This window comes from Orbicella faveolata, unplaced genomic scaffold, assembly GCF_042242905.1.
Source record: "Orbicella faveolata isolate gen_17 unplaced genomic scaffold, um_ofav_v1 contig_2, whole genome shotgun sequence".
Classification (NCBI taxonomy): domain Eukaryota; kingdom Metazoa; phylum Cnidaria; class Anthozoa; order Scleractinia; family Merulinidae; genus Orbicella; species Orbicella faveolata.
The window spans coordinates 20,459,679-20,487,295 of NW_028301547.1; the positions used below are offsets into that span (position 1 = coordinate 20,459,679).

Here is a 27,617-nt window from a genome sequence, read left to right on the forward strand (position 1 = left end):
ATCTTAGATTGGGCTTTTAGCGTATGATGGGATACTCAACCGGATGTGACATACCGTACATTGGCAGCTTATTTTTTTTATGCGATGATAGTCATAAAATCAAAGCTGGCTGAATTGGGTCTTTAAAAATGGGTCCACTCTTTTTAATATAAGGATATTGTTTTTCCGGCCCAGGCTGAATAGTCTTATTTTTCTGCCAATTGCAGGCTGAAAATATTATGTGAACATTCGTTGATTACAGCTTATGACATTTCCCTTTCATTGACTTTGATGGCGTTGAAGTAATTTTGGAGCCAGACCGTGTATAATGGCTCTGCAATTCCAAAACCCTCTCATGTCCGCCCCCCACCCCCTCCCAAGGGAGGTACATTTGACATTATTCCCCACCGTGGGGCAGCTGGCGCAAAATTCCCCCTGGTGGGACCATGAGAAAAGTGTCAATGACCCACCCATGGGATAGCGTTATATTTTAAAAATTATATTTTATAGCGATATTGTCGTGTTGTGAGCGCTAATATAACCTGAAAAAAGCGTCTTCTATTTGGTAAGTAGCTTGCTAAAGTTTGATTTTGACTGTTATTCGTGAATTCAACTTTATGGTATGGTATTGTACGAAGCGTATTGAAATTTATTTGAACATTTTCAAAAATAATGCACACCAATCTCCACGGGTCTCCGAAAAGACAGACAAACTCGCAAAGACGACGTTTGCAGAGAAAACTTATTGAGAGAAGACTTAACCCTTTAAACGAAAATACGATGTTTTTATTACAAAGGTGTCAATAACTTACCTTCGAAGGTTTGGAATTGACAGTCATAAATCGCGCTTCGCGACATATTTAGTATCCATTTAAATTATCTAAAATTTAAGGTGGCTCAGAAACTTTCAAATCCCTTCACCAGTCTCCATGTAGTTCTTATAATTCTAGCTAGATGAACTTGATAATCGTATCAAGGACACATTTTGGTAATCAGGCCCTATTGCTGGTTTTCAGTGTCACGCAATTCAAAATAGATCAAAATAAAAATCAAAACCGGTCAATAGATAAAGTCCAGAATCTGGGAAATGAAAGAAGGTAAATATGCAAAGACTCTCGCCAAAATTCTGGTCACAGCAATTTTTCTTATGCGAGATATGCGGAGAAATTTTTTACCCAAATTTATAGAGATTTGTATGGAGACGCCATGTTGGTGCCCACCCGTATGGGCACCAACATGGCGGCCGGAAACCAACAGAAACATCTGTCACTGAGTTTTGCTACAAAAGCGTAAGTTTATCCGTCGAGGAACTCTAAAACATTAAAATAATACTTTTTCTAAGACATGAACTGTTCAGATAGCCAAGTTTCCCGAAATAAGTCACTTTTTTAACCATCATGACAGCTCTCTAGGCCGCCATGTAAATGCCGCGTCACGCAAAAGCTTAGAAATTCAAGCGTAGCGTATCACACAACCAAGAACCCATTCGGAGCGAAAATTTGTATGAATATTAGTTTTCAGCTGCTCTTATACATCATTTAAGTAAAATCTCAGGAAGATCAATAGTTTTGTGGTTCGAATTTTAGTGACGTCATGTGAAAACCAGCTATACAACATTTTGACAGTAAAATACAAAAAGACACTATCTTTGACATCCTCCGTCGTGGTTGCTTATTAGAATTTCTTCTCATTACTCTTTCATGATACTTTGGCGCCATCCCGTTAATCAGCAAAAATGCCGGGGTCAAATTTGAGTAAATTTCCAATGGCACGTGGAACCGCATTTTCCGCTGGACTGTACTGAATGAATGAAAAATGTTTTCCGAAATTTTCGAATAAGGGTAACCTCGCGAGTGCCCAAACTTTTCTATTTTTTGCCAGATATTTCAATCTCATTCCCTCCCGTTTCGAAGATCGAGTGCAATCTCGTTCTCATGGTTGATCCGAGATCCTCTTCATAACCGCCATCTAGAAAGAAAGTATCTTTTACAACTGCATGAAAAAAGAGTAGGCACGTGATCAGAATGATTGGCAAAATTGTCCATTGCACAAAGAATCATAAAATCGAAGTTACGTTTTAACACCGAAATTGGGAATCTATACATCTTTTAATAAGTTGTTAAACTTTCCCTCCCTCCCGTCAGAATTACATTGAAGCGAATGCCACAGTCTTAAAAATTCACAAATTTCAAATAATCAACCGAAATAACTTCACAAAAAGTAGTCGAGAAGATGGAAAAAAGAACGGGAAAGATCATAAGCTCGAGGTACGTTTTGAGCGTGACTACGTTTTGGATTTAGCTTGGTAAGCCCTCATGTCAACATTCAAATTCTCCCGACCCGTTTGTACGCAATTCTTATATTTGATAGCAAGGAGAATTTAATTACATATATTACGACAAATTTTCCTTTTTGTTTAGGAAGTTTATTCTCATGATCCTAATGTGTTGCTTTGAATTGTTGAGGATTGGTTAATACATATAATGCATCTCATTAAAATGCTTCGTGAAAAAGCTCGCGAAAAATAACCCCTCTACAAAGCATAAGCTACCTTTGCTCGATAACTCTATGTAAGTAGCAGATCCTGGCGACAGTAAAATGTAGTATGGTAAGGTTACACGGGGAAATATTAATAATAGTTTGCAGTATAATTCGTTGGATTTTTCAGCGTTTTGTATTCAAAGTTTGCAGTAAGTCAGCTTGTTCACTTGGGTATAAAATTTCTTCAACCAAAGTATGTCATTTCATATCAAATAAATAGAAAAATAAGCGTTGAAATTTTTTGCTATCTGTACAAGAAGAAGTGAAAATGATTATCAAATTGAAGGTTCATAAAGTGAAAGTACCATTAAAGTGTAAACTTCTTGTAGTCTAAACAGTCATGCAATAATTCCATACATAATACATAGAAAAGGCTAATATGTACATAACAAAACAATCACTACTACCACTATCTATCCCTCTCTTTGGTCAAGAGTACATAACCGGGAGAGTCACCTCCCATACAGTGTCTTTGGATCAACCTTTGTACAAGTTGGGTTATTTTTAGAACGGTTTTCCCGCCAATTTTGAAGGTTCAGGAAACAGCACCTTTTTCGGTCGAACTCCATCTGAGAGATTTCCCAGGACCCCAGGTTTACGTCAGAATTGCTGCTAAGCAACATGACGTGTCGTCATGGCGACCAAACTTGTCGCCTACTACCATCAGGACAAGACAGAAAAATGACGCTTGTTTCCCTCTTTGCAAGATGCCTTCAACCAGACACAAAAAGTTTAAGCTTCCTCAGTAAAATATCGACTGTTCCTTGGTGTTGTTTAGTTGCGTTTCAGAACTGCGATTTGTTGTTAGGGCGTGAACAGTCGCCGTGAACTTTCCGTAACTCGCGACACCAAGAAACAGTCAAAGTATTTGAACACTAGCATTCTCCAAAGCTTAATGGAAGTGTTTAGGCACTTTAAATGACCCCCTATCAGTGTCTACTATCTAGCCCCTAACAGTTAAGTACACTGTTCTCAACACGTCACTGGACCAAGCTCTTTCCAACATCCCTCAATTTGCCAGTGATCTCTTCAATCTGACTAGATGTGATCAAGTTGAAGTCGTGCAGATTTATAAGGTGAAGCAGAAAATTCCTTTCCAAGTTCTTTTCCTTGAGTTCTTGGCTGTTTTTGTCGATGAACGAGCGACAAGCGTCGATTACTTGGAAGTCGGCAATGTAACTAAAACACAGAAAAAAAAATTCAACAAATATAGATAGATACCTTTTTTAACCAGTGTTTCTCATTCAGTGCATACAACGTATAAACATTTGTTTTCATTTCTAAAGAAATAACGTGTTTAACTTGCCTAACCAATCAGAAAACAGGTATTGTCTGTTTCTGGCCTATCAGGGACGACGTGTAACTTGGTTTGTTGGATTTTTCCCGCGCTTTTCATAGGCTACGCGATTTTAGCCAATCAGGTACGACATGCGTTCCGACAAGCGTGAGTTTTCCGGCGCTTTCCCAGTGGTAAAGTGTTTTCCAGTTCAACGGTTGTATCACCGAATCGACAGAACCCTCAAAGTAAAACTTGTCACTGAGGTAGGTAACGCAACAAGGGCGGTCAACACTGGAAAATGTTACGACGGATTGCTAAACACAACCTTGAAAATCCGCATTAAATTTAAAATACCTTCGTTCTCTTCTACAGTATTTACGACAAGATAAAACAAAACAGACGAAACAAACTAACGTAATTAACTATGAACATCATTCTTTCCTTCTGTTGTATAACAGCTAAACCTCGTTGACTTCTCGGTAAAACACAACAAAACGTGTGACTACACGTGAAAGTCAACCAACCTGTTCTTCATCAAATGAAGATTCCAAAGTTTCATCAGTTGTTTTTCTCCGTCATTCACGTCCGTAAACTCGTCGATTAACTGAAAACGAATTAACACAACAGGGTCTTTAAGAGACACACATTAGTGTAATTACAGTAACTACAAATTAGAGTAAGTACAGTCAGGTTTCTGCAGAAGGAAGTGACAAACAATATTGCTTTTCTCCCTGTATAGCTGTAACATGTCAGTAGAGATCAGGTCACCGCCCAGCATCTTTTCAAGATTACTTCCTTATCAATGAATTGGTGGCTACTTTCTTCCCGGGAAGGAGGTAGTCTGTTCACAGTCTCTCTATTCTTCTTGAGATCGTCTAGGGTCTGGGTGCGAACAAACCAAAACCGCGTGTAACTGAACGAGCGCGAACGCAAAAGGGCAGGGGTGTGCACTCGTTTTGGCCCGCTCACTTCGCTTAAACTGTATGACGAAGGAAAAACGGCTACGGACAAACTAGGAAAGAGGGAAGAGGCACTGAGAAAGTGCAGTGCACTGATCAGGAATACCAATCACAAGGGCAACTGTTAAGCTAAAATTCTCGTCCTCTGAATCTAAAGTCTGATTTAATGATTAGTTCGAAAAGAGACCTTCGTGTTGTGTTATAAAAAGTTAACAAGATTGCCACCGAAAATAGTTGTTTCTTTGGGTGAATTTGTTTTAACTCCATCTATAAAGTCCACCTGAATTGTCTTGACTCTCATCCATTCTGGGATAGTCTCGTCTTCACTGTCTTGGTCCTTCTCCGTTGTTCTGATAGGAAGGGTTGTCTCCGAATGAAAGTACATCCTAAAGAGAAAGAGAAGAGCAAACTGTCCGTCACGCGCAAATCACGTGCCACTACAACGGCACCACGTACCTTAGCAATGCCTCTGAAGCGCGCAAGAAAAGCGCTAGAAAGCATACATGTGAACAAGGGAACCATAACATGACTTGGAGAAAAATAAGGTAAAGAATGCTTACGAGCCAAGTGGCCCATCAGGCCGGCGCTTATCTCCTGGTTCTGTAGCATGAGACGACAAGGCGTATTTCTACTCCCCCCTGGATGGGATGCTAGTCCATCGCAGGGTTACCCCCAGCATTAAATTTGCCAGTACCCATTTATACACCAAGGTGGAGAGGGGCACTGTGAGAGTAAAGCGCCTTGCCCAAGAACACAATCTGGAGACGAGCGGACTAACCATGAAGCAATCGCACATCCCATGGAGAAAAACAAAGACATCATCTAATGTTGAACCAGCCACTGTCCAATCAAGAAGACCGGACAAAACAAACTACAGAGAATGAATTCCTGGTTGTAGCAACTAAGGTTTGATTCGAACTTCATGTTCACTGGAAATTTAAAGATGGATATATTGATACCTATGATGTCCGTTATAGAAAGGTCTGCTGCCATCAAACTCGCCGTCATCCGGTTCCAAGAATTCCGACAGACTTTCTCTTCGTCGCTGGGGTCTGAAAGACAATGACTTAGGAGTTGAAAATTTTTGAGCAAAATCTGAGAAGGAGCTCTTTTTCCGTGTGATCTTGAATTTCAGTCATGTTCATTTTTTTAGATTATCTTTGAAGGGCCCATCGTTTGTTTAGAGATGAATAAAGGGGAATTATCCATTAAAGGAGCTACGTCACAGTACTGATGAAGATAATCTCCAACAAGTAGTCGTAATTATGATTTACCTGCATTTTGGGGTTCCACCAATATCAAAATTCCAGATGGCTGATTATTTTACGTTGTCATAGAATACATATCGTTATAAAATAATTTTTTAGAAAGATACAAAAATATATTCGAAGACAAATCTCCAAAAGTGTCCTTCTTCTCCTTCAGGCAAAGGATCAGGATTTTCGATTTTTCGAACCCGGCCGGCGATTGGAACTCTATATTTCTAGTCACGGTCTCTTATTAAATCACAAAATGAGACTGCGTTACAATGACGTCGTACAAGAGGATTGCGTTACCTCCAGACCATGACATGTGTATTTGCCACTCTTCTGCACGGTCCCTCCCGACTCAGAGCGTAACCTAGCAGATCGTTCATGTCCTCGGGTTTGCCATCGTAGGATCCATCATAATTCTCGTTCACACTAACATCGATCCTCTCTCCTTTACTGTGAGGCTGAAGACAAAAAAGAAGGGATTCCTCACGTATAGACGGGGATTAGGTTGACAGCAAAAATAAACGTAATACGTAGACCAAAGAAACCTGATTTAACGTTTCTTGTCCCGCTCTCAACTTTCCCAGTGAGACGCCTGAGATTCAACCCGAAAAGCTCAGGTCGATGGCGTTGCAACACCGAGATCCGTATGTCTCTGATTGGTTGATATTTGCGCGCGAAAGCTCTTAACCAATCATACAGCCGCAACAGGTGTCAGGGTTACGGCCCATAAAGGAGCTACGTCTCGATTTGCGCATCTCGAAAAGCTGAGCCTAAATTTTTCAAGTTCGTCGTTTGTAATCCGTGTTAATCCTCTCCATCCTTAACCATCCTTGTTCCTTTATGGTTTATTATTATCTCTGTGGAGTTTCTTTATCGCAGTGAACTATTATTTTCTGGTTTCCTTCAATTTAAAGGTAATTTTGAACGTGGCCAAAGTAAGTCAAAATGCCGTGACTGAGCTCCTTCAATGACCTGGCCACTAAACTGATCTCTGGAGAATTACGTCATTAGGTGGAATTTTTCCTTTCTTTTCGTTCACGTTAATCACAAACTAAAGTTTTGGCCAAAGGGATGTCCGCTGTACCATCAAAGCGCTACAGATATCAATGTATGCTTACTTAAAGTGCTCATGAAGATACATATACTTACAGCATAGGTGAAGATGAAACGTCGGTGACAGAGTTTGAGATGTTTCAGCAAGCTGTACAGCCTACGACAATCGATAGAGCACCAGGGGCAGTACAAGTCCTCGCGAGCCTCCGTCTGTTGCCGCGTGTTGTTGTTGTAGATGAACTGGTAAAATATTCGCTGTTTCTTTCTATTTTCGTTATTCCGAATAGCTTCTTCGGCGGGCGAGCGGATGTCGTTCGTGGAAGCTACGTTCTGACTGGTCAGCGGTGCACGAAGCGGAAGTGACGTTGGGCGCCTTGGAGGCCGCGCCAATGGAGTGCCCGACCAAGACAGTTTAAACTTTAGGGTGGGGCCGTACGCAAACACCTCGAAAGGACCCATCTGTGAAAAGAAAGAATTTGATTTGAAAATCGAGCTTGGAAGGTCAACGAAACGAAAACAGCTGAAAGTTCGCCCCTTCCTTCAGCGAGAGAAAAAATTGTATTTGGAAGTTTTATCTCCGCCTTTGTGTACTTCTCACACCCGAAAATTAAATTCTAGGAATTACCACCTCAGCTTCAAAATGGCTATTCGATGGCTTCTAGTTCTTTATCGCCTTCAAATCATAGTGGCCGCGTCTCTTCTCTTGAACTGAATTTCAGTGGCTGGAACCGCTTGGTGTATCACAACACTAAACTAGATTCCGCAATTTTAGTTCAGTTTAATTTCCACAGTAATAAAATTGGTAAACCTAATCCAGGAATCAAAACGGATCTGATCCTAGAAATTTGGCTTCCCTTAAACTACGAGTAATCCGTCTTATGCTTAGTCCATCGTGCGTGGCGCGAAAGAAAACCTCGAGGAAACATGGCCGCGCGAGATCCTGCGGGCGTGAATCGTGCTTAAGGGCTCATTAACCGATTTATGCGCGCGCTCGCGCGCGTTGCTAAGGAGGTGAAATTTCACTTCCGTTTACTTACGTCAGCCTGAGCGCGGAAAATAAAAACAACTCGATGACTTGCAAATTCGCTGACATTTTAGATGTTTTTTTTTTTGTGTTTCACAAAATGCAAAGTAAAAAAAGTACAAGCAAAGAAATAAATAAGAGAAAGACAGAAAAACAAGAGTAATAGAAAGAGAAAAACTAACCCCGTGTGGATTTGTCTGATCTTACCAAAGTGTGCTGGTAGTATAAATTGCGCACGCGCTGATAAGGTAACTTCCAATATATATCGGGCGCACTTCCGGTTTCTTTGAATGCTAAAGGAAACGCGGTTTTTCATTAAATCCAGCCTTTTTCGACGGATTTCGATTAAAGCCAACGTTGGAAAGATAGCTATGCATTCCTTTTTCCAAATCATGCTTTTTTCAGAAAATTACGAATTTTTTAATATTTTGAAATTCTCCCAAAATCTGACCTTTTAAAAATGAAACAAAAGCTATGCATAGCGTAATGAGGATTTAAATTAAAATATTAAATCAATGAAAACAATCCCGATAGCGTAATTTGCCTGGGAGCCTTTGCGTTTTTTCAGTATTAGTCACATGACCATGGGCGTGGTCTGATGACGTCATCACTAGTGTTACGATCATGAAAAAGTTAAAACACATGAAATAACTCTGAACTAACTAAAAATGATGAGGCTATATGAGAATAAATTTTCCTTAGCAACGGCTCGAAAAGATCGGTTAATGGGCCCTTAAAGAGTACTTCGTGCCACGGATTTCACGCGGCCATTTTTTCCTCGCGGTTTATTTACGGTCACGATCGGTGGACTAAGCGAAGGAGGGACTACTCGTAGACTAGGCTTCCCTGGGCTTCCTTACCTTATACATTAATATTTTGTAAATATATTTATACATGTAAATGGCAAAAAAAAAAAAAATAAAAAAAATAAACAAACACTGCATGTTATTGGAAACAGCTTCAATTTAATGTTCCTGTGCAGTGTTACTCACCTGTCCTTCAAACACATTCTCCCACGAGGTCCTGTTAGACAGTATTCCCTTCTTCCTGCCAGGTCTCTTGTGCTTCTCGCTCAGTGCCAGTTCATAATCACCGTCCGTAAGCAAACAGTGCTTGTTATTATCAAACACGATCAGTTCTGCCGTGTACACTGTGTGCTCTGTCTCGCACGAGTTCGAATTTTCCGACACATTGCCATCATCCCACTCCCCCTGGGGACTGCCTCGAGCGACTCTACGTCGTTTCGGAGGGGGCTCGTCTGGGGTAAGATTGTCGTTAACACCTGTGAGATGGATTAAGAGACGTATTGTCACCAAGACGGAGTGAAGAGAAATTGAAAGCGTCCTCGTACTGGATATATCGTCTTTAAGCCTTGCACTTAAATGAAAAAAATCCGAAATTTTATTTTTGCCATCTTGGAAAGAAAGCTGTTATTTCAAAGGTCAAAGAGAAACTCTCGCAAAAGTTCAATTCGTTGTTAATGAAAGAAATTTTGGACGCTTTGCAGACCTATCAGAAGAACACTTGTCGGTAATTATTTCCTTCCAGAATTTCGACTTTCTCTTCAACACCCAGTAATTCAAAAGGTAAGGGGTGTGGTAGGCAGCATGTGAAGGTCTATCGCAAAACATACCGTTCTCGTCAGCGGCTGCATCTGCAATGAATTCGCCTGCCTTCTTTTTCTTCTTTCCTCTTTTCGTAACGCCTTTGTTATTGACGCGGTAAGGCACGCTAACTTGCAGGCTCAGAATACACGTACGACTCGTCTTGCCGCTCTTGAACGTGCCGTTAGGAACAGAAACACTGGCGGATGGGGAGACTGGTAACAACTGAGAACGAGGGTTGAACGGAGCGGAACCTTGGCCGAGTGGAACTGTTAATACTTGTGATTCACTTTCCTGTACACGAAAGATAGGCAACTAGTAAGCAAAACCCTTAGTTAAAAAAAAAAAATCACTTACAGTCGAATCTCCGGTTGAGACAACCTCTCGTAAGCGACCACCTCTCTTCAGCGACCAGCTTTCCAAAATATCAAAAGTTTGTAAGTCAAATCAGTATATTTTGAACCTCTTGTAAGCAGCCGTGTCCACTTCTAGAGTTAAAAGCGACCACTTGACTGATAATAGAGCGAAAATTGGATAATTAGGTGTTGTAACATTATGCATTCCTGGGTAGTACAAGAGACGGAAATTTCCCAATGGGAAGTACCGGATTTTTTTTCGCGAAATTGACTTTTCACCTGAATAAAACATTTTAAACATAGTTAAGTCTCTGCAGTTACCAAATGCTAATGAGGCAAAATTCTGATCCAATATGGTCTAAGCCCTCGTAGGCGACCACCTCACGTAAGCGCTTACGGGAGGTTCGATTGTACTTTGAAGCAGAGATACAAGGAAGAAATCAAACTCGAAGGAATGAGTGATTCGTCTTCACAAAGAATTCGTTAGAATACCGGAAGTAATGTTAGCTGATTGTTATGAAATACTTCCCGCTGCTAAGCAACTTCTCCCGCGATTAGCACTGGCTCATTCCGAAGAAGGCACTTGTTTCCAATGATTTATTTTGATCAGTTTTGAATCGAAGCGTAATTTTGCGTCCTATGAGCAGTCTCTCCCTTCCTTCGTAGGTTGTCACGCAAGATAGCCAAAAAAGCGAGCGGAAAAACGGGACGAGCCTCCGCCTCGTGAAGAGCCTTAGCAACTTCTCCTGCGATAATCACTGACTCACTTTAAAGAAGGCACTCGTTGCCAATGATTTACATATCAGTTTTGAGTCGCAAGGTAATTTTGTGTCCTATGAGCAGTCTCTACTTTCCTTCGTACATGTATGTTGTCACGCAAGATGGGCAAAAAATCGAGCGGAAAATGTGACGAGTTTTGTGGATCCGAAATTATCAGCTGCTCATAATTATACGGCATTTACCTTTGTGTTGCTTAAAATAAACAAATTAACATTTATAAAACTGCTCCCAGCCCTACGTTTTTAAGTTGGTCCTTCAGTACTGGTTACTAATTACACAATTGAAGTTACCTTCCTCCTCTTGTGACAGACTTTCACGAGCAGCACATCAACCTTGATAAAATCTTCCACCAGTAATGTGCTCTTCTTGCTGTTTGAAAGGTCACCATTCACTGCAGAAGGCGGAAATAAACGCCATGAGTACACTAAAATGTATGCAAATTAACAGACACGGTAATTTTTTTTTTGCGCATTTAGCCAACGTGAATGATTGAAGTTTCTGCACAAAATTGCCTCGCATCCACGTTGAGTTTTAATACAAATAAAAACAATTAACCTTGAAGGGGGCTATTCACGGTGACGCTTTCGGGAGTTGCACGGGCAAAACGAGGATTCCTCTTGTTTGTTAGCTTACTGTGCATTGGGATAGAGCGGTTTTCAATTGAGTGTCAAAAGTAACCGGGCAATTACTATGGCTTTGGTTTTACTACGGTTTGAGATTGGCCGAGTAGTGTAATAGGTTTTGGTTTCACGATAATGAATTGAAAACCGCCCTAACAGAGGTGCATGTGCAATAAATTACCTGGACCAGATCCATGGAAAAAACCCGTAAAGGTGAGATTCATGTAGCCACTGTTCTCACTGCAAATTGAAAATGAAAAGATGATGCGGTAATTCCCGAGAACCTAAAATCAACCTCAGTGTAACTTTAACAAAAAAATTCCAAAGTCTTAAAAAATTGTTTTCACAGTTGCCAAGCTACAATGCCTGAATAATATAAGTTCTTTATTTTTAGTCACTTGACAGAATATTTCAAGGTTAAGGCAGCCACAGTGGTACACTCTAGCAAATGTCAAAATCAGTTGTGGTTCAAACGGCATTATTTGTTACTAAGTAGTGTTTGTGGTGCTTTGAAATTTACTAACTATTGTACATAATAATTATTGTTATAATCTAGTGATACACTAATGTGTTGTTATGATTGGCCTGTAGTGCATTACAGAATTTTAATTCTGACTTCTTAGGTTGAGTTGCAGAACAAATTTCCTAAAAGTTAAAACTTTTACGAAATTTGTGCAGCAAACCATTACCCAAGCATTTCCTTCTCCAAATACTTAAATTCATTCCCAGAACTCCAAACTGCTTTAGAATTAATTCTCTACTCTCCAGCTTCTAATATTAGTACTACATGTATATTCGCAATTAAAACCCTCATAAATGACTCTCTTAATTCTCTGCTTGAAAATGTGATCTTGTAAGGAAAAAATAGATGTCAATCTACTAATCTTGCATTTGGCTAGATGTTGATTCTTCACTGTTGCAATGACTCACTGATTGTTACAAATTAGTTACATATACATTAGCCAGAGATCAGTTGAGGAATCATACACCATTTAGCCGCAAAGAATCATTTGGTCCACTTTTTTTCTACACTACACCTTTGTATTGTTTGTTTATTTTGAGTCTGATAGAGAGATTCATGAGAGACAATCTAAGGTCAAAATGGTTCTAACAATCTACATGTATCATCTAATACTAAATTGACACAATTAAAGATCTTGGCCTACTGTTCAGTTTTGTATGCAGTCACTCTTTCAATGACATTGTACCATAAAGGAGAAGTTAATTGGGTAAAATCTCTGTTTTTAAAAATAATATTTATTTTGTCTGTTTAGCCAAATGCTTACATTAAATAATTCAAAACCTATAATGAACTGGTCCAATGAAAGATGCAGGGATTACATTACCAGAACAGCAAACCACCAAATGTTGCATTTGGTTGGTCACATGTGCCTAAGATTAGTGGGTATTGCTTGGTTAGGTTGGCACTCAGAGATTTCATTTAACACTTTGAGTCAGAGAGTAAAAGGCTAAGAACTCTTTTCAACTAAGATGATAAAAGCAGCTGGGCAAAACTGTCGTTAAAGGTAATGATTTTGCCCTGTGCCAATCCTCTAATGAAACCTCAGCAGGGCACTGCCTATAAGAAGAAAGCAGGTAAGGCTTCATAATCATTACAAATATACTAGATGTGATGTCAGTGGTTGAACTGAAATTTAATTGATTGAAGAAATGTGCAGAAGAAAGTCATAATTTTCCACAACACTTGCTACATGTAAATGATTGAACGTTTTAATATTCCCATCTGTTCTGTGCCAGTATGTGTGGCTGTGGAAATTGTAGTGATTCAAAATATTTTGTTAACCCTTGTTGAGCAGTTTATGTGCTTCTAATTTCTAAGTTTGTGTGTAAATTATGGGCAGTACTCTTATGTGTTAAGTACCGTTTATTATGCTGTACAGAGCACTCCTAACTCAAAAGATTGTGGATGAAACCATGAGACCATTCAAATGAGGACTATTGAGCAGCACATTCATGCACTTAATTCTGATTTTGATAGTAACATGCAGAAAGAAAGCTTAGTGGTGTCTTCCTTTTTCATTACTCACAGAGGATCCCCTACATCTGACTTGCTGCTGTCACTCTCAACTTTCTCCAACATGTTGTCAAGCTTGAAACTTTGTCTGCAAAGAAACACATACAACATTATCATAGAACTAAAGAACTATAGGTGTTAAATATCATTTACAGCATTAAATACACCACAAAGCCTTGAAAAGATGGGTATGCACTATTATGTTGATGTAACTCACTCACAAAGCAACATGTTAGTGTTGCAAGTGTGAAGATCAAGGGAAAAGGTGACTCAAAACTCAATAACAATACTGCAATACCATATCTAAGAAGACAAACAACAGGAGAAGGGAAACTAGTTATCAGAGAGAATTGAAATGGATCACAAACAAATAAGTGACTAAACACTGAATGTGTTCCTTTCTTGAAATCCACTTTTCTGTGTGTTTTAAAACCAAATGGTCACAATTTTAACCAGTGTTTAATGTTCTGATGTTTTCTCGACCTTGTTTGAGTTATATTGGTTTTCAGTTTCTACAACCTCCTGTGCCCCTTAAAACATGTATCTAATTGAAAGATCTCTCAACTTGGTCTAAAACTGATCACAGACAAATTACAAAATATAATTGGTGCATTTTAGCGCTACAAAATGTTTTAACATGTTCTGGAAGCCAACAGTTTTCCTGTACTCGGGTGTTTAGATTTTTCCACTAAATATTTGTAACCAATGAATAAGTTACTTTGTATTTGTGTCTATAATAGAGGCTCTTACAAAATGTTCCAATAAAGACATTTTGGAGCAGAAATATACAAATTGATGCTGCAAAAATAGCCATGGCTGTCAAAAGCAATTACAATATGCTGAATTCAGAGATATGTTTTACTTTGTTCTCTTATACTTGATATTACGTTGACTGTCAGTTGAAAAAGTATTGTTAAATGTTACAGGGATAATATTATTTGTTACATAATTTGATGACTAAGATGTATTTGAAAGTGTTTATGGCAGATGCTGTTTAAGACAGCGCTAACAAAATATCCCTCTGAATGGCTCTCGGGACAACCCTTCCAGGATTCCAACCTCTGTGTTCGAAAACCTTTCATACTCTATGGAAGATAGTTTCACAAGTGCGATTTCTTTGTGAATCAAATACACAGTTTTGGTCCTTAACTTTAATTGAATGAAAAGTACAGTACTTAGAGGACAGTTACATACTTTCAATACAGGAATGTACAACTTTATAAATCATATTCATTTATACTACAATATACATGCCACAACTACCTTTTGTAAGAAAACTGTTACAATACTCCTACCACCAATATTTCTGTCATTTTTGAGGGCAATAATTTATATGGATCTAATTTGTTAATTCAACCAGTATTTGTTTCATTGAGCACACATTCTAAGGTTTGATTTCAAAATTTCTGATATTTTACATTGAAATATGTCTTGCAAATTTGGAAAAGTCTTAATTCCCAAAGCACCTGAAGATTCACCAAGTACGTAGGAATCCTGATTTTATGAACCTCCAAGGGAAATAAAAATTGGTTAGAAAAATCGGGTAGTTCGAGAAATTGGGGGTAAAATTCTGTGTTTGACTGAGGAAAGGGAAACTGAGCAGTTCAAGAAACCAGAACTGCACTGCATCTGTTTGAACTTCTTCACTCCAGCACTCTTCTCTTGTGTACATACAGTTTCTGTCCATCTGTTACTTGTCTCTCTGTATGTCTGTATGTCTGTGTGTCAGTGAAACTACGTATTTTTTGATGTCTTTTTCCCATTTTTGTTTTAATGATACCCTTGTCTGAAGCTCGCAGACAGGTTAAGTGAAATATATCGCTCAACAACTACATCTTCACAAAACGAATTTATGAATGTTTTCCTTTTTTCATACACATTGTGTGTATTTTAGAATAATGTTACGCCTAATAGGTCACTATAAAACCTATTAATCAAATTCACAAGGTGGGGGATTGTACAACAAAGTGTTCTTTCTCACAGAGGAAGATGGGCGGCATGCTTCATTTTACGAGAATGATTACAGAGAAGATTAAGTAAAAATTATTAAACAACACAAACACGTGTCAAACGAACCACACGTGTTGAGTCTTTGTTTAAAAGTCGTAAGAAATTCCAAAAAGCTGGACAACAACCGTATCTGCTACCTAATAATTTAACATGCAGAAACATAAAACCATCTTCATCTGAATGAATTGTCTTCCGTGGAAAAGCAATGAAGGCTGCGATCCTAGTTTTAGATGTACACTAACCGTTTCTTGGCCGCCGGTCTGGTTCGTCGATGCTTCATGTAGGACAAAGTGCGATGAAGAAATACCGGCTGCAACAAACATTTTAAACAGTTAGCACATCGGCTTGATTCGCAATCTTGTAAAAAGATAAATTCTGTTTCAGTTAGTGTAGTTATACTACCTTTCAAGGTTTTCTATCGACTGCAAATAAATGCGATTTTGGGTGTACACAAAGACAAATTTGCTTTGCATTTTGTCGGCTTACACCATCTTGGAAGGAAGACAACAAAGTCGTGCCTTCACTCGCTAGCACAAAATTAGATCAGGGAAAATACTACCTACCGCAACAGCATTTCTTGTTCGAAGAAAGCGATAAATTTGTGTGGGTTCTGAAAGCGGAAAATCGAGAAATTACAAGTCAAGAGCGCTTTGACTGAACTGAATGAAGCGAAAGACCGTGTACTTCGGCCTTCCGAAAACAACAAACCTACTTTCAAAAGCTTGAAGAAATAATTCATGATCTGCCCGCAGTTGCTCGAATTTGGTCTTCTTGGGACTCGGATAGATCACGTCAGCCTTTTCACTGGTCATTTTCGCTGGATCTTCCAAGGTGCACGGAGAACAAACGGCAAACTCTACTCGCCCTTTCACTTCCTGGCGTTTGAGAACCGCGCGAAATGCACGCGAACAACGACCGCAATACATTGTGGGTGATTTTGCGCGAACCCCGTGCGCTGCCAGCAAGAAGTCCAATATACCCCGATCCTCCCCTTATCGGCTGTCTCCTTTCACGTCCTCGCAAAATTGTCTTGAGACAAAGACCTTTTGGTGTGCGTTGTAACTTTTGTATACGTCTGGGTAGAGATATTTTCCCTGTTGCTACATATTGTGATTTACCTCGGTCACTCGAGAGTGCGTTCTCAAATAAAGCTGTTAGAGTCGCATTTAGACCGTGCTTTGTTCCATAGGCCGGGTGAACCACATTAGGTTGGTTGCCACTTTTTATTTTTGCACAACCAAAGTAATACTTGTCTAATCTCGTACCCTGATCTCTCTCTTACCGTGGGAGATCTGGGTTCAGATTAACACGTTTCCCGAGCAAATGACGTGCACGCGCAGTCTTTTTTAATGAGCGCGCGCTTTTTCAACAAAGATGGCAATGCAATTGTTACGTCACTATCAGAGAGCAGAAAAGTTTCCGCTTGGTAGCAAACTAAAGCGTACAAATCTGCATATTAGTAAAAAGCATTTGAATAAAGCAAAGAAAAGCAAAATGGTTTCTTCCCCTGTTAAGAACCAGCTGGAATCTACGCGGAGTTTACCTGATAAAAGGGAAGCTGTATTGACAGATTGCAAAGACAACTTCAGGAACTCGAGAAAGGAGTCGATAAGTACATTGATGACTTGGACAATGTGGCAGACTTGTGCGAGCAAGCAAAGGCTGATATAGACAGGTTCCAGCTGAAAGCCAAAGTGGAAAAGGAGATAGTGAAGAAAGATGCAGAAATGCAAGCTAAGCTGTACTCAGCCGTTAAAGAGCTTAACGAAAAGGTGAAGAAAATGAAAGAGAAAGATACGAAAGTGCATGCGCAGGAAGACAGAGTGCCAGAAGCTTTAAGACACAAGTGCTCGAGTGTACCGCTATATCAAGATTGGTTGGGCCTTGGTATTTGACAGTGTAGCAGCTTATGCGCTGTTTAAAATTACAAAACCATTCTTTTTCTGAAAACCTTTGAAGAATTTTTACTGACAATTAACAGGACAATTCAACGAGGAGACAAAGGATGACAGAGATTGTGAACCGCGAACAGTTTTATAAGTAAATGTAAATCCCTGTAAATTGTAACTACTGTAATATATGGTCAAAGTTCGCAGTCTTTTGAATGCTTCCCGGAAAATTAATGATAACAGTATATACAAATAAAATTATTTTTGCTTAATTATTTCCTACAGCAACACAGAGCTCTCTATTTGGAAAAAAGAGGACTTTTTTGATTTTCCTGTTCAGTAACGTTACTAATTCTACTCGTAAGGTACGTTGACATTACTTCGTGCTTCCTTCTTTCTTATTCTTTGGAGCCTAAATTAATTGTGAAAATATCATAATTAAAGGTGTCTTGCAGAACTGGGCTACAAAGTCACGAAATGGCTTCATTTCTTAAACTCTTTAATTATTTCTCGAGCAAGAGTTTTTCATTTTGTTCTGTTTTTGCATTACATTACAATATTAAGACATTGCATCTTGGGAAGATAACAATTACCAGGTTTGTTGGCAATGGGAGTGTCAAAGGAGGAACAAACGTTCCTAAAATACGAAAATGGAGCGTAACGGCAAAAATAAAATAAAGCCGAGAATTATAGAGACCTCCACATTGAACAAAATATTTCTGACACAAGAAGGCTGCGCAGTTCGTTAAAATTATAACGATGGTAAACGTTATCCTTTAGATAAATATCTATACAGTGAAAAGCGCAATTTGGTTAACAGCGTTGTTCCTCCAACCAGTCAGGAACAATATGATAGCCAAAGATCTTGACTCGACTCCCGCGCTTTGTACCAGTTGCATCTTGTTTCGAGTTCAGGTAAAATCGTTACGTTGTGTGTTTTGTGGTTCTTTCTTTAAAATTATCCTTGTAATAAGCATGAGGCAATTAAGAGTTACAATCGCCGGATCCACAAACGCTGAAACAAATGGATAGTGACTCAAGACGTAGGCTAGCCTCCTACGGGTGACGCACTTTGGGCTCCTCGCGGGAGGAAGATTGCGTGACGAGCCAGAGAGCCTCTGTGTAGGAGGCTACAGTATAGTAGGCGTATGCTACCCAGAGCCAACCCACTTCTTAGAGGGTAATTTTTTCTACTGCTTCGTAGTCCAGTGCTTGAACTCTCCTTTTCTTCGCCCTATATAGGGATGAACCCAGGCGGACGAAAGGAGAGTTCAGGATAACTTAAATGCGCATGCTAAGGACGAGCCAATCAAAAATTACTAGACCCCAACCTTCTGATTTGATGTAAACAGCACGAACAATACGCGTGCCAAGTCGCGCGTACTCGGGAACTTGATTTTTCAGCCATTGCGGAAAAGGAACAATCATGGAAACTCCAACGGCGGAAGACAATATATGAAAATTACTGTAGGATTTCAGTGCTCGTCAAGAAAGGGTTTTCCAAAACTCGCCGTTATTGTCACGAAAATTGGAGAAAAAAGAGACGCTGGAAAATATCTGGAAAATAACTACGACAACTATTGCAAACCATCTTTCGCCGCTAATTCTTCGCGGCTTGGGAGGCGCGGTGGCCTCATGGTTAGTGCGCTCGTCTCCGGATCGAGCGGTCCGGGTTCGAGCCCTGGCCGGGGACATTGTGTTGTGTTCTTGGGCAAGACACTTTACTCTCACAGTGCCTCTCTCCACCCAGGTGTATAAATGGGTACCGGCGAACTTAATGCTGGGGGTTACCCTGCGATGGACTAGCATCCCATCCAGGGGGAAGTAGAAATACTCCTAGTCGCTTCATGCTACAGAAACCGGGATAAGCTCCGGCCTGATGGGCCACTTGGCTCGCATGCAGACTTTACCCTTACCTAATTCTTCGCGGCACGTTTGTTTGTGCTGTAAGAAAAAAGGGAATAACGTAGTTTGTAAAGTAGAGGAACAATGAAGTAGCCACTACCCAAGAGCTGGGATCAATCAAGGTTAAATGTGTGCCTTCGCATGAGAAAACTCTCAAGCGACGAAATCCAAATTTTAAATTTGCCTTCACTCCACAAAAATTTCTTATCATATTCTTCCTTGTCTGAAACGCTTACATAATTGAGAAAATTGCGCTTCAAGCTGAATCTTGAAACTACTTCCAGATATGGGTTTGCCCCGATTTGGGAAAAAAAGCGGCGTTCTGAGCACAAGCGGAAAAGTTATGGTGGACTTTCTTTTCGCCCGCGTGGGTTTAACCACTATATAGGGCGGGGAAAGGGGAGCTCTGGGACTGGACCGGTTATGAGGTGCGCGCGCGATCATTCTCAAGAAGCGCGTGCTTTCTTGACAAAGAGCACAACTCAATTGTTACGTCACTTCCAAAAAGTAAAGTCTTTTCGCTTACTAGCAAACTTGAGCGCATAAGACTTGCGATCAATAAAGAAGGCCTGATAAGAGTGAAGACAAGCAAAATGGATTCTACCACTGTAAAACACAAGCTGGAATCTGTGTGTCGTACGCCTGGTGAAAAAGAAAGCTCTATTGAAAGATTGCAACGACAGTTTTACGAACTCGAAAAACGAGTCGATATGTACTTTGATGACTTGGACAATGTTGAAGAAATGTGTGAACAAGCAAAGGCTGATATAGAATGGTTCAAGTTGAAAGCCAAAGCAGAAAAGGATATAGTAAGGAAAGATGCTGAAACACAAGCTAAGCTGTACTCAGCTGTAAAAGAGATGAATGAAAAGATTGAGAGATCTAAAGAGCAAGACAAGTACAAGACGCCGCATGCGCAGGAAGACAAAATACCTGATGCAGCACAAAACGCTTTAAAATACACCACAAGTGCTCGAGTTTGTCGCTATATCAAGATTGGTTGCGCCTTGGTGTTTGACAGTGTAGCAGCTTATGCGTTGTTTAAAATGACAAAACCATTCTTTTTCTGAATCAATATAATGAATACGTTTGAAGAAACTTTAACCATAACCAAGAGGACAATAATGAAATGACGATTCATGAGACAGGTTATGAACTGCGAACAGCTTAAATAATAATTATAAAGTCATTCAAATGCTGACTATCGTACTTATAAACTAAGTTAAAAAGAGATGTAGAATAATAAAGTGGTAATTTAACATGTTCAAGCGAGTTGCTGCAAAAATTATGTACAGCTACGGTTAGGTAGCTATGGTTCGGTAGGCTACATCTCCATGCACCTGTATGGATGCACGGATACTAGCCTTTGCGGTTACGTACCTAAGCTACTAGGTGACTCCAACGCTTTAAGACTATGGGGCCTCTCAGCTGAGCAGCTTGGCTATGTAGCTAAATGGCTACGACACTTTGGAACTGCGCGTGTTCGATACTACGCGGCTAGCTGGCTCCCCTAATGCATTTTACATTTTGATAACTCACCACATGATTTCTAAAACTTTTGAGCCTGAACAAGCGACTTGTTCAGCAACAGTAGAATGTTTTCGCTGTCTTTTAAACTCAGTGAATTGAATACAGAGTTCATTTTCTCCTCAGCCTTAGAGTAAATTGATTTAAAATCTGTTTTTTCACGTGCGCGTCTTGCCAGCTCGCGCCGTTCGTCACTTGTCCTCTTGGAGCTTCTTGGCTTCGCCACTTGCGCGAGTGACCCAAAGCGACTCTTGCTTCCAGGCTAAAAGTTATCCTCCAAAATGAAACAAAGGGCGAAACTTTATGTTCAGTACAATTGTACCTTTTCATATTTATCGATTTGGTAAGAACGGAAGTTAAGCACGGGAGAACATACAACTCATGATAGCAAGCGCGGGAAAACGGTCTGACCTCAAGCCAGTCCTCAATGCAAGCGCGGGAAAAATGCAACCGCGCGAAGGGCGCGTAAAAGAAGAAACCCGCATCCAGCACGAGAAAATGGGTTTATAGTTGAATTTTGTTTTAGAGTTATCTAGGACTGTATCAACATTAAGAATTGTTGCCTTGATTTGTTAGGTTACGTTTCACCTGTTTTGAGAGCGAACTACTGAGCAGATATGAAGTATTATGACGGATAATGCTCTTTGTCCTATAGATGCTTCCTGTAAAGCCTTGATTCACATATTACAGCGAGTTAAACAAGCGAAGGCCGCCTTGTGGTCACGTAGATAGGCGCGCTTTTCTACTCCTAAACATTCCAGTATTTGAGTCAACCTTTTGCACTGGTGAGGGTGATTAACCAAACAATTCTAGACCTTTTTCGTTCAGTGATGTGCATTAAGATTTACTCTTTGAAAGGAACCTGAGCTACCTAAAATGTTGATTCTGTTACCTTTTCTGGAGGGAGAATGAAAGAAGCGGAAGGGAGTTTGAAAAGTTTTTAACAGGCAAGTCTATCAACTTGGAAGTCATATCCGGTCAAAATCCGTCTCCACATTAACGTCCCTTCATTTGCGTAAAGTTTCAATAATTTGTTTACCTTTTTTTCATTTTCCTTAATTATGACTCCAGCTGGTTATGATATAATATGACGGCAACTTCCCGTTCGTTTTGTTGGTTGTTAGAATATAGTTTCCTATATTATGTTACTGACGAAAATTTCCATGTTCCACTATTCCATATTCCTTTAATTTGTTTTGCATAATCGGCTAAATTGTCAAAAAGACGGAAAGAGTCTGAGTTCTTCTTAACTGATGATTATACGTCAAACAGCCAGTTGTTTTTAATTTTCAGATGAATATGAAACAATTTCAGCCTGGCGGGCTTTGTGTAGGATCATTAAAATACGTTTAATTGTCGGGGACGGTGGAGTCAATATTGATTGTAAAAATGCTTTATTGGCATATCTATTACCTGCTCTTAAGCAGAGATAGATATCATTTTGGCTTTCGATTTAGCTGTGTTTCAAAGGCAATTGCAAGAACCGAGACCACAGTTTTCAGTTTCTGTTGAGACTTTTCCCAATAGCCCTGGGAGTTAATTCGACTCCAAAAGCCGTTGGTATTTTTGTTGTTATCCTCATCGGGCCCCGTAGGACACCTAAGGCCACAAAATCTTTTGATATTAGTTGTCTAATAAGTCGATAATTTGAAGATATGAATGATGGTCTTAGTTTTCTAGCTAATATAAAGAGCGGGTTTAATTTGTTTTCCTTGATTGCCTGAAAATGAATTGGCAATCCATGGCACCATGAGTCTGGAGTTCCAATCGTGTTTTTGATGACACGGTGGACATTAGTCTTATTGATTTTCAAAGGACCCTTTGTGTTGAATAAAGGGAAGTTTTAATTTGGAAAGGCAATTGATTGCCAGGTGAAATATGCTTTTTATCGGACAAACGCCTTGTCAGTAAGCCCATTTAAGGTGGCTTACTACAGTTTTGATGGATTATAACAGCCCAACTTCTAACTCTTTTGAAAAATGTTCCAAGATGTTTTTCCTTTCTCTGTTTACTGTTTTCTTAAGTCTTCTACCATTCTATATGAAACTTGAACAATTAAACGTCAACAATCGGCCAAAATGAACGACCGAGTAGCTAAGGAGAGACTGGGCACTAGCAGGTTAAATCACGTTTTTCTAAAAATCTACCCATATGACCCCGCCTCAAAATTTCAGGGAGAAGCAATTGGCTCTGATTTAACATTCATGCATCTGTCCGACAGATTTTTCGCAAACTAAGAAAATGTGAAATCAATAATAGCTCAAAATTGGTTTTACAGATTTTTTTAAAATTTTGGCTTTAAACGTGATTCGTCCCTACAAATAACTGTGAAAATTTCAGCATGGGTTGTACGGTAGGTTTTCGAGCAATCCTCGATCAAAGACTGGCTTTGAGACGCCATGTATCGCGTGCAAGAAAGCAAGAGTAAATTAGAGCTCTTTTACCGGTTGTTTATCGAGCTTTTTTTTGTCATATTTTTGGACCCTAGGCTTTAACACATGTTTGAACTGAGTTTGAAACTATTGCTGCGTATACCGAAGCGATTTAACGCCTTAATTTCAAGCGCTGAAGTGGTTTTCGTTTTTTCTTAGGGTTACTTGTGTCATAGGGGACTTAAGATTTGAGTACGAGTGCGAGATTGACTACGAAATTGACATTTCAATTCACGTTTGCAGGTCTCCACATTATCACATCACATACCCATCTCATCCCATGAGCTATCCTCTCTGCCTAAAACCAGCATGAAGAATTAGGGCTCTGGAAACGTCATTGGTTTGAACAACGAAAATCGTACTCGTATTCAATCTCGTACTCGTTGTCCAATCTAAAGCCCCCTATTAATATTCTTGCACGCGCGATTAATACTGAGGTATGGCTGGCAATCATAACGCGCGCTACTGAGTCTCCGAAAAACTGTAATAAGCCACCTTAATTTGTCCCCATCCTTAACAAAATGACCCATTTATAATTATTCTTCAGGCCAAATTACTAGGTTTTACATCATCTGTTCCGCGCCGATATGTCGTTCCCCTCCACGAAAGGGCACAATAATTGATAAATAAATTATAGAACAAACAAACGAGAGAACAACGACTTTTTTTCTGATCTCTTTGAATATATGTAATATACCGATTCTAATACACAAAATGAAAAGATATATAATACAAGCCAAAGGAGAACACATCGGCCTTCCTTTCTGAGTTAGCTTCAGTTATACAACATAGCATTCTGTGATCAGCTAAAAACGATTGTAAAGAACGTTCTCCAAGTTTAAGATTGACAAAATTACTCAGTGTTTATCTGTGCCCTTATTGGGCGGAGCTATCAAATGCGGGATTAACGTGTATAATACTTGTTCTAAACGAGAATTGAGTTACCTCTTGACCCACGCTAGCAGAAGTGTTCAGCTCCGGCCTAAAGAGAAGGATATACATTTTGGGCAAAAATACGCAACAAAGGAAGCCATAAGCACTCAACAGTGACGTCACACAGTCGACGACAGTGACGTACCATCCATGCGTCGAAAACTCTATCGGATAATAAGCTAGTATTGAAAATAACAATATGTACAAAGAGAATGCTATTCGCTTGGCCTCACTAAAGTTTTCTGGGATGTTCCTAACCTTGAAGGAACAAAAAGCGGAAAGTAACATTTGAACGAAAATGAAAGTAGTCGTAAGCATAAAGAGGGTTTTACCAGATGACAAGTTATATGCCTTGCATTCAATAAAAATAGATTGTTCTGGATATATGTGTTGGGTAATGACCGGTGGATCAAGAAGAAACCATGGTAGTAAAATAAATAGCAGCAAAATGTGCAGAGTTATTACTATCACCGCTTGCATTCGATTGGTAAGAGAACTGATCGCAAAACCGAGCACTTCGGTCGTGACGGCTGGAACTTTGAAGGCAAAAGAAATGCCCAAGACTTTTACCAACACGATAGAAAGACAAAGGTTGTAAGTTAGGAAGCGCCATGGATAAATGATCTTACAAATTGTGCTTGTAGGTTCAAAGAGATTAACCAACGCAATGGATAACAATGAGATAATGACTGCTAGGAGAGCGAGGCTAAGTTCCCTGTTGCATGCCTTGACAATAGGAGTGTTCCAAAATTTGCAAAATACAGCGAATGAAAAGAGCGCAACGATGATTCCCACAACGCTAAATGCGAGAATCGAAATTCCTCCTGCACTGGAGTAACTTAAATTGGCTAAAGGCAAATCAACACACGCTGTTTTCACCTCATTGGCGCGTTTTTCTCTGGGACACTCAACACAGCTTTCAGCTCCTGGAATCGTGTTGACCGTACCGCGGGGACAGGGAAAGCACCTCCAACAACAGGGCGAGGTGGTGGATTTTCTTGTTCCCGCTGAGCACTGCTCAGAGCATTCAGATTTTGGAGGCCGTCCGTTTTGATTATTCCAAAGAATTTTTTCGTGTAAGTGTAACCCGTCTCCAGAGTCCCATTTTCCAACAATAACTTGGTTTAATCGCTTGGCTTCAGCTTCTTGCACTTGTTGGAAATTGACAATGTCGTACACCGCAGATCTCCTATCGCCAAATCCATCGAAATTTATTTCTCCTGTCAGTCCAACAAAGTTAACTTTGGAAAGAAGCGCTTTCATACTGTCGACATTGACATCGGCAAGTTTTTTCCGGATATCGATATCCTGTATTAACATACTGAGAGCCTGTCCTACGGAATACACAGCGTCCATAATGTATGGAATATAGGAGCTGTACATGTCATCAACAACTTCCTGAAGACATAATTTGTCTTGGTCTTTGTTATTTTGAGCCTCGCAGTCCTTTTTCAGCGCCAATACCTGGCTCCACAATCCCGGAAAGTTCGGCTCATTCGCTTCATTTGCAAGTAAAGTTTTCAGATGTTGCAGGAATCCACCGTCGTCGAAATTGTGAGGTTGGAATGCTATGGACCCGTGAAGAGGAGAAAGACCCGAGTGCGGAAAGTAGTTCTCATTTGATGAGAAAGTTACTTCGCTAAGAATCCAAACTCTTCCAGAGAGGTTTTGTCTGTTAACTTCCCGAAAGAACATTCTTTGAACGGCCCCGTAAGTCCACAACACGACCACTTTGATATTTTCACGCCACCTTAACTTTGTAACGACGCCATTAATACGCGAAAAATCACTGGTTATGAGTTCTGTCATGGCGATACAGAAGGAGTTATTTCGTCTCCCGGCCTCTTCGACTAGCCCCCACACGCCACTTCGCCCATAGGAATCATAGATGCCAACAGCGGCTACATAGCTCCAATTGAAGTGCTCTATGATGTCGGCCATGGCTTTTACTCGAAAGGTATCGGATGGCACTGTTCGATAGAAATTGTTCAGATTCGAACTCAGCTCCGGGCTCGTTGTTGAACCACTAATGCCTGAGACATTGAAAATTTCGAGAAATCCACCGATGGCAAGGGCGGTGGAAGATTCTTCCGGTCCTATTAGTCCCACGATCGAGTTATTTCCCATTTTTGCTTTCGCAGTGTTCCTGCAGCACCTTTCCTTTACCAGGTCGTAAGTCAGGTGTGTGGCCTCTATAGCACTTTCGCAGTAAGCTCTTATATCGTAACCAAGAGTTACATTCTCAAGTATGCTTGAATTGCTGTTAAGCTTTTGAATGGCGAAAATCATGGACAATGCGCGACCCAGTCCCTTCGTGTTGAGGTCACCGCACGGGCCGTGTCCTGTTGTTGCCAGGAAATTAACGGGGAAAAGTCCGCCCACAATGAAATCGCCTTCCTTGTTCGAAGCTTGTACAACAGTCGTCAGCCATAAGCAAAAAATTAGATAGCAAAGTGAATTCTTGGTAGGAATCATCTTCAGAATCTTCTCCGGCGTTGTTTTGACCTGCTAAGCGGACTGTAGAATTAAGGCGAAGGCAGGAGCGAAGGATAACTCCGTTTGACGTTTAACTCCGTGACTCTATTCCAGTGGAGGAAGAAGACCTAGTAACAACGAGAAAGCACTTTCAATTCGTGTTGGTTTGAATAAAATATCGTTGCTTATCTTTTAGTGGTTTTGAATAAAAAAAGCAGCTGCTTTACTTAAAACTGTCTGTTCTAGCTTTTAGAGATATCAGTTACCTAGACTCTATGTCCTTGACTAGTTAGATTAATTTACCTTTCCGTGACAGCACTGTTCTAGTGATTATTCCGTTGAGTTCTTACTACAATTGAACAGCTGAGGGCAATCGCAGATGAAAATATAAAGCTGACGCTAAATGCTCTGAAGTGAACCATTGTGAGTTTCTCCCAGCACTGAGATATTTTAATTTATATGTTAAACTTGCAGGTGCTTTTCCGGGCTTTTAAACATTGTCTTATGCTTCTATATAATTGCTTAGCTGATGATAAAAAAAGAGCTGACAGTCTAGGGGAGCAATAGCAGTTATTATATGCCAAACATCTAGTCCAGCTGTTCAAGGCTGATAAATGTAAAACACTGAAAAAAAAAAAAAAAAAAAACTAAAATAAAACTCATGATTTTAAAAAAATAAGGTGCGTTTTGAACATTAACGTTGGTACGGAAGAATTGAGCTATTGTGCGTCCCCTTCCACGTCTGAAAACTTTTTATTTTTTTCGCCTCTTCCTAATTTTTTTCCATCACATCACAAAAGTAATAGAATATAATTTGTTCATTTAATTGCATCAATCATGGTGAACGACCACTTGTGGGCTACTAATGAAATGGGTGTTATGCCACAACTGACGTCACGCTAGGCAAACCAGGAGACCATTTACAATAACCTGCCTGGATGACAAATTCTCCGACAGTCA

The 27,617-nt window shown here is 40.0% G+C and overlaps 3 protein-coding genes and 1 pseudogene across 3 annotated transcripts; 2 read left to right on the forward strand and 2 right to left on the reverse strand.

The window, feature by feature from the left end:
• Nucleotides 1-2,382: 2,382 nt before the first annotated feature.
• Nucleotides 2,383-16,422, reverse strand: LOC110043421 (polycomb protein suz12-B-like). Its single transcript, XM_020748873.2, has 14 exons — nucleotides 16,209-16,422; nucleotides 16,060-16,106; nucleotides 15,739-15,806; nucleotides 13,500-13,574; nucleotides 11,633-11,691; nucleotides 11,122-11,222; nucleotides 9,725-9,989; nucleotides 9,084-9,373; nucleotides 7,164-7,526; nucleotides 6,315-6,472; nucleotides 5,718-5,810; nucleotides 5,039-5,144; nucleotides 4,324-4,403; nucleotides 2,383-3,699 (listed from the first exon to the last, which is right to left on the reverse strand). Exons 1-14 carry the CDS (start codon nucleotides 16,420-16,422, stop codon nucleotides 3,501-3,503), a joined length of 2,118 nt encoding a protein of 705 aa, XP_020604532.2. The 3' UTR covers nucleotides 2,383-3,500.
• A 568-nt stretch (nucleotides 16,423-16,990) lies between these two features.
• On the forward strand, nucleotides 16,991-17,443 carry LOC149112353 (uncharacterized; annotated as a pseudogene).
• Nucleotides 17,444-18,440: 997 nt separating this feature from the next.
• LOC149112354 (uncharacterized) lies at nucleotides 18,441-20,508 on the forward strand. The gene has a single exon (XM_089289845.1). It carries the CDS (start codon nucleotides 19,884-19,886, stop codon nucleotides 20,358-20,360), a length of 477 nt encoding a protein of 158 aa, XP_089145971.1. The 5' UTR covers nucleotides 18,441-19,883; the 3' UTR covers nucleotides 20,361-20,508.
• Nucleotides 20,509-23,922: 3,414 nt separating this feature from the next.
• On the reverse strand, nucleotides 23,923-26,805 carry LOC110043464 (extracellular calcium-sensing receptor-like). The gene has a single exon (XM_089290688.1). It carries the CDS (start codon nucleotides 26,655-26,657, stop codon nucleotides 24,126-24,128), a length of 2,532 nt encoding a protein of 843 aa, XP_089146814.1. The 5' UTR covers nucleotides 26,658-26,805; the 3' UTR covers nucleotides 23,923-24,125.
• Nucleotides 26,806-27,617: the final 812 nt, after the last annotated feature.

Excerpts from the sequence above, each read along its gene's own strand:
- LOC110043421 (XM_020748873.2), bottom strand. The coding sequence starts at position 16,422 with ATGTATTGCGGTCGTTGTTCGCGTGCATTTCGCGCGGTTCTCAAACGC. Across the intron at positions 13,575-15,738 it reads AGACCGGCGGCCAAGAAACG|ACAAAGTTTCAAGCTTGACA; the intron begins GTTAGTGTACAT and ends GTTTCTTTGCAG. Across the intron at positions 5,145-5,717 it reads TTCTATAACGGACATCATAG|GATGTACTTTCATTCGGAGA; the intron begins GTATCAATATAT and ends CTTTCTCTTTAG.
- LOC110043464 (XM_089290688.1), bottom strand. The coding sequence starts at position 26,657 with ATGATTCCTACCAAGAATTCACTTTGCTATCTAATTTTTTGCTTATGG.
- LOC149112354 (XM_089289845.1), top strand. The coding sequence starts at position 19,884 with ATGGATTCTACCACTGTAAAACACAAGCTGGAATCTGTGTGTCGTACG.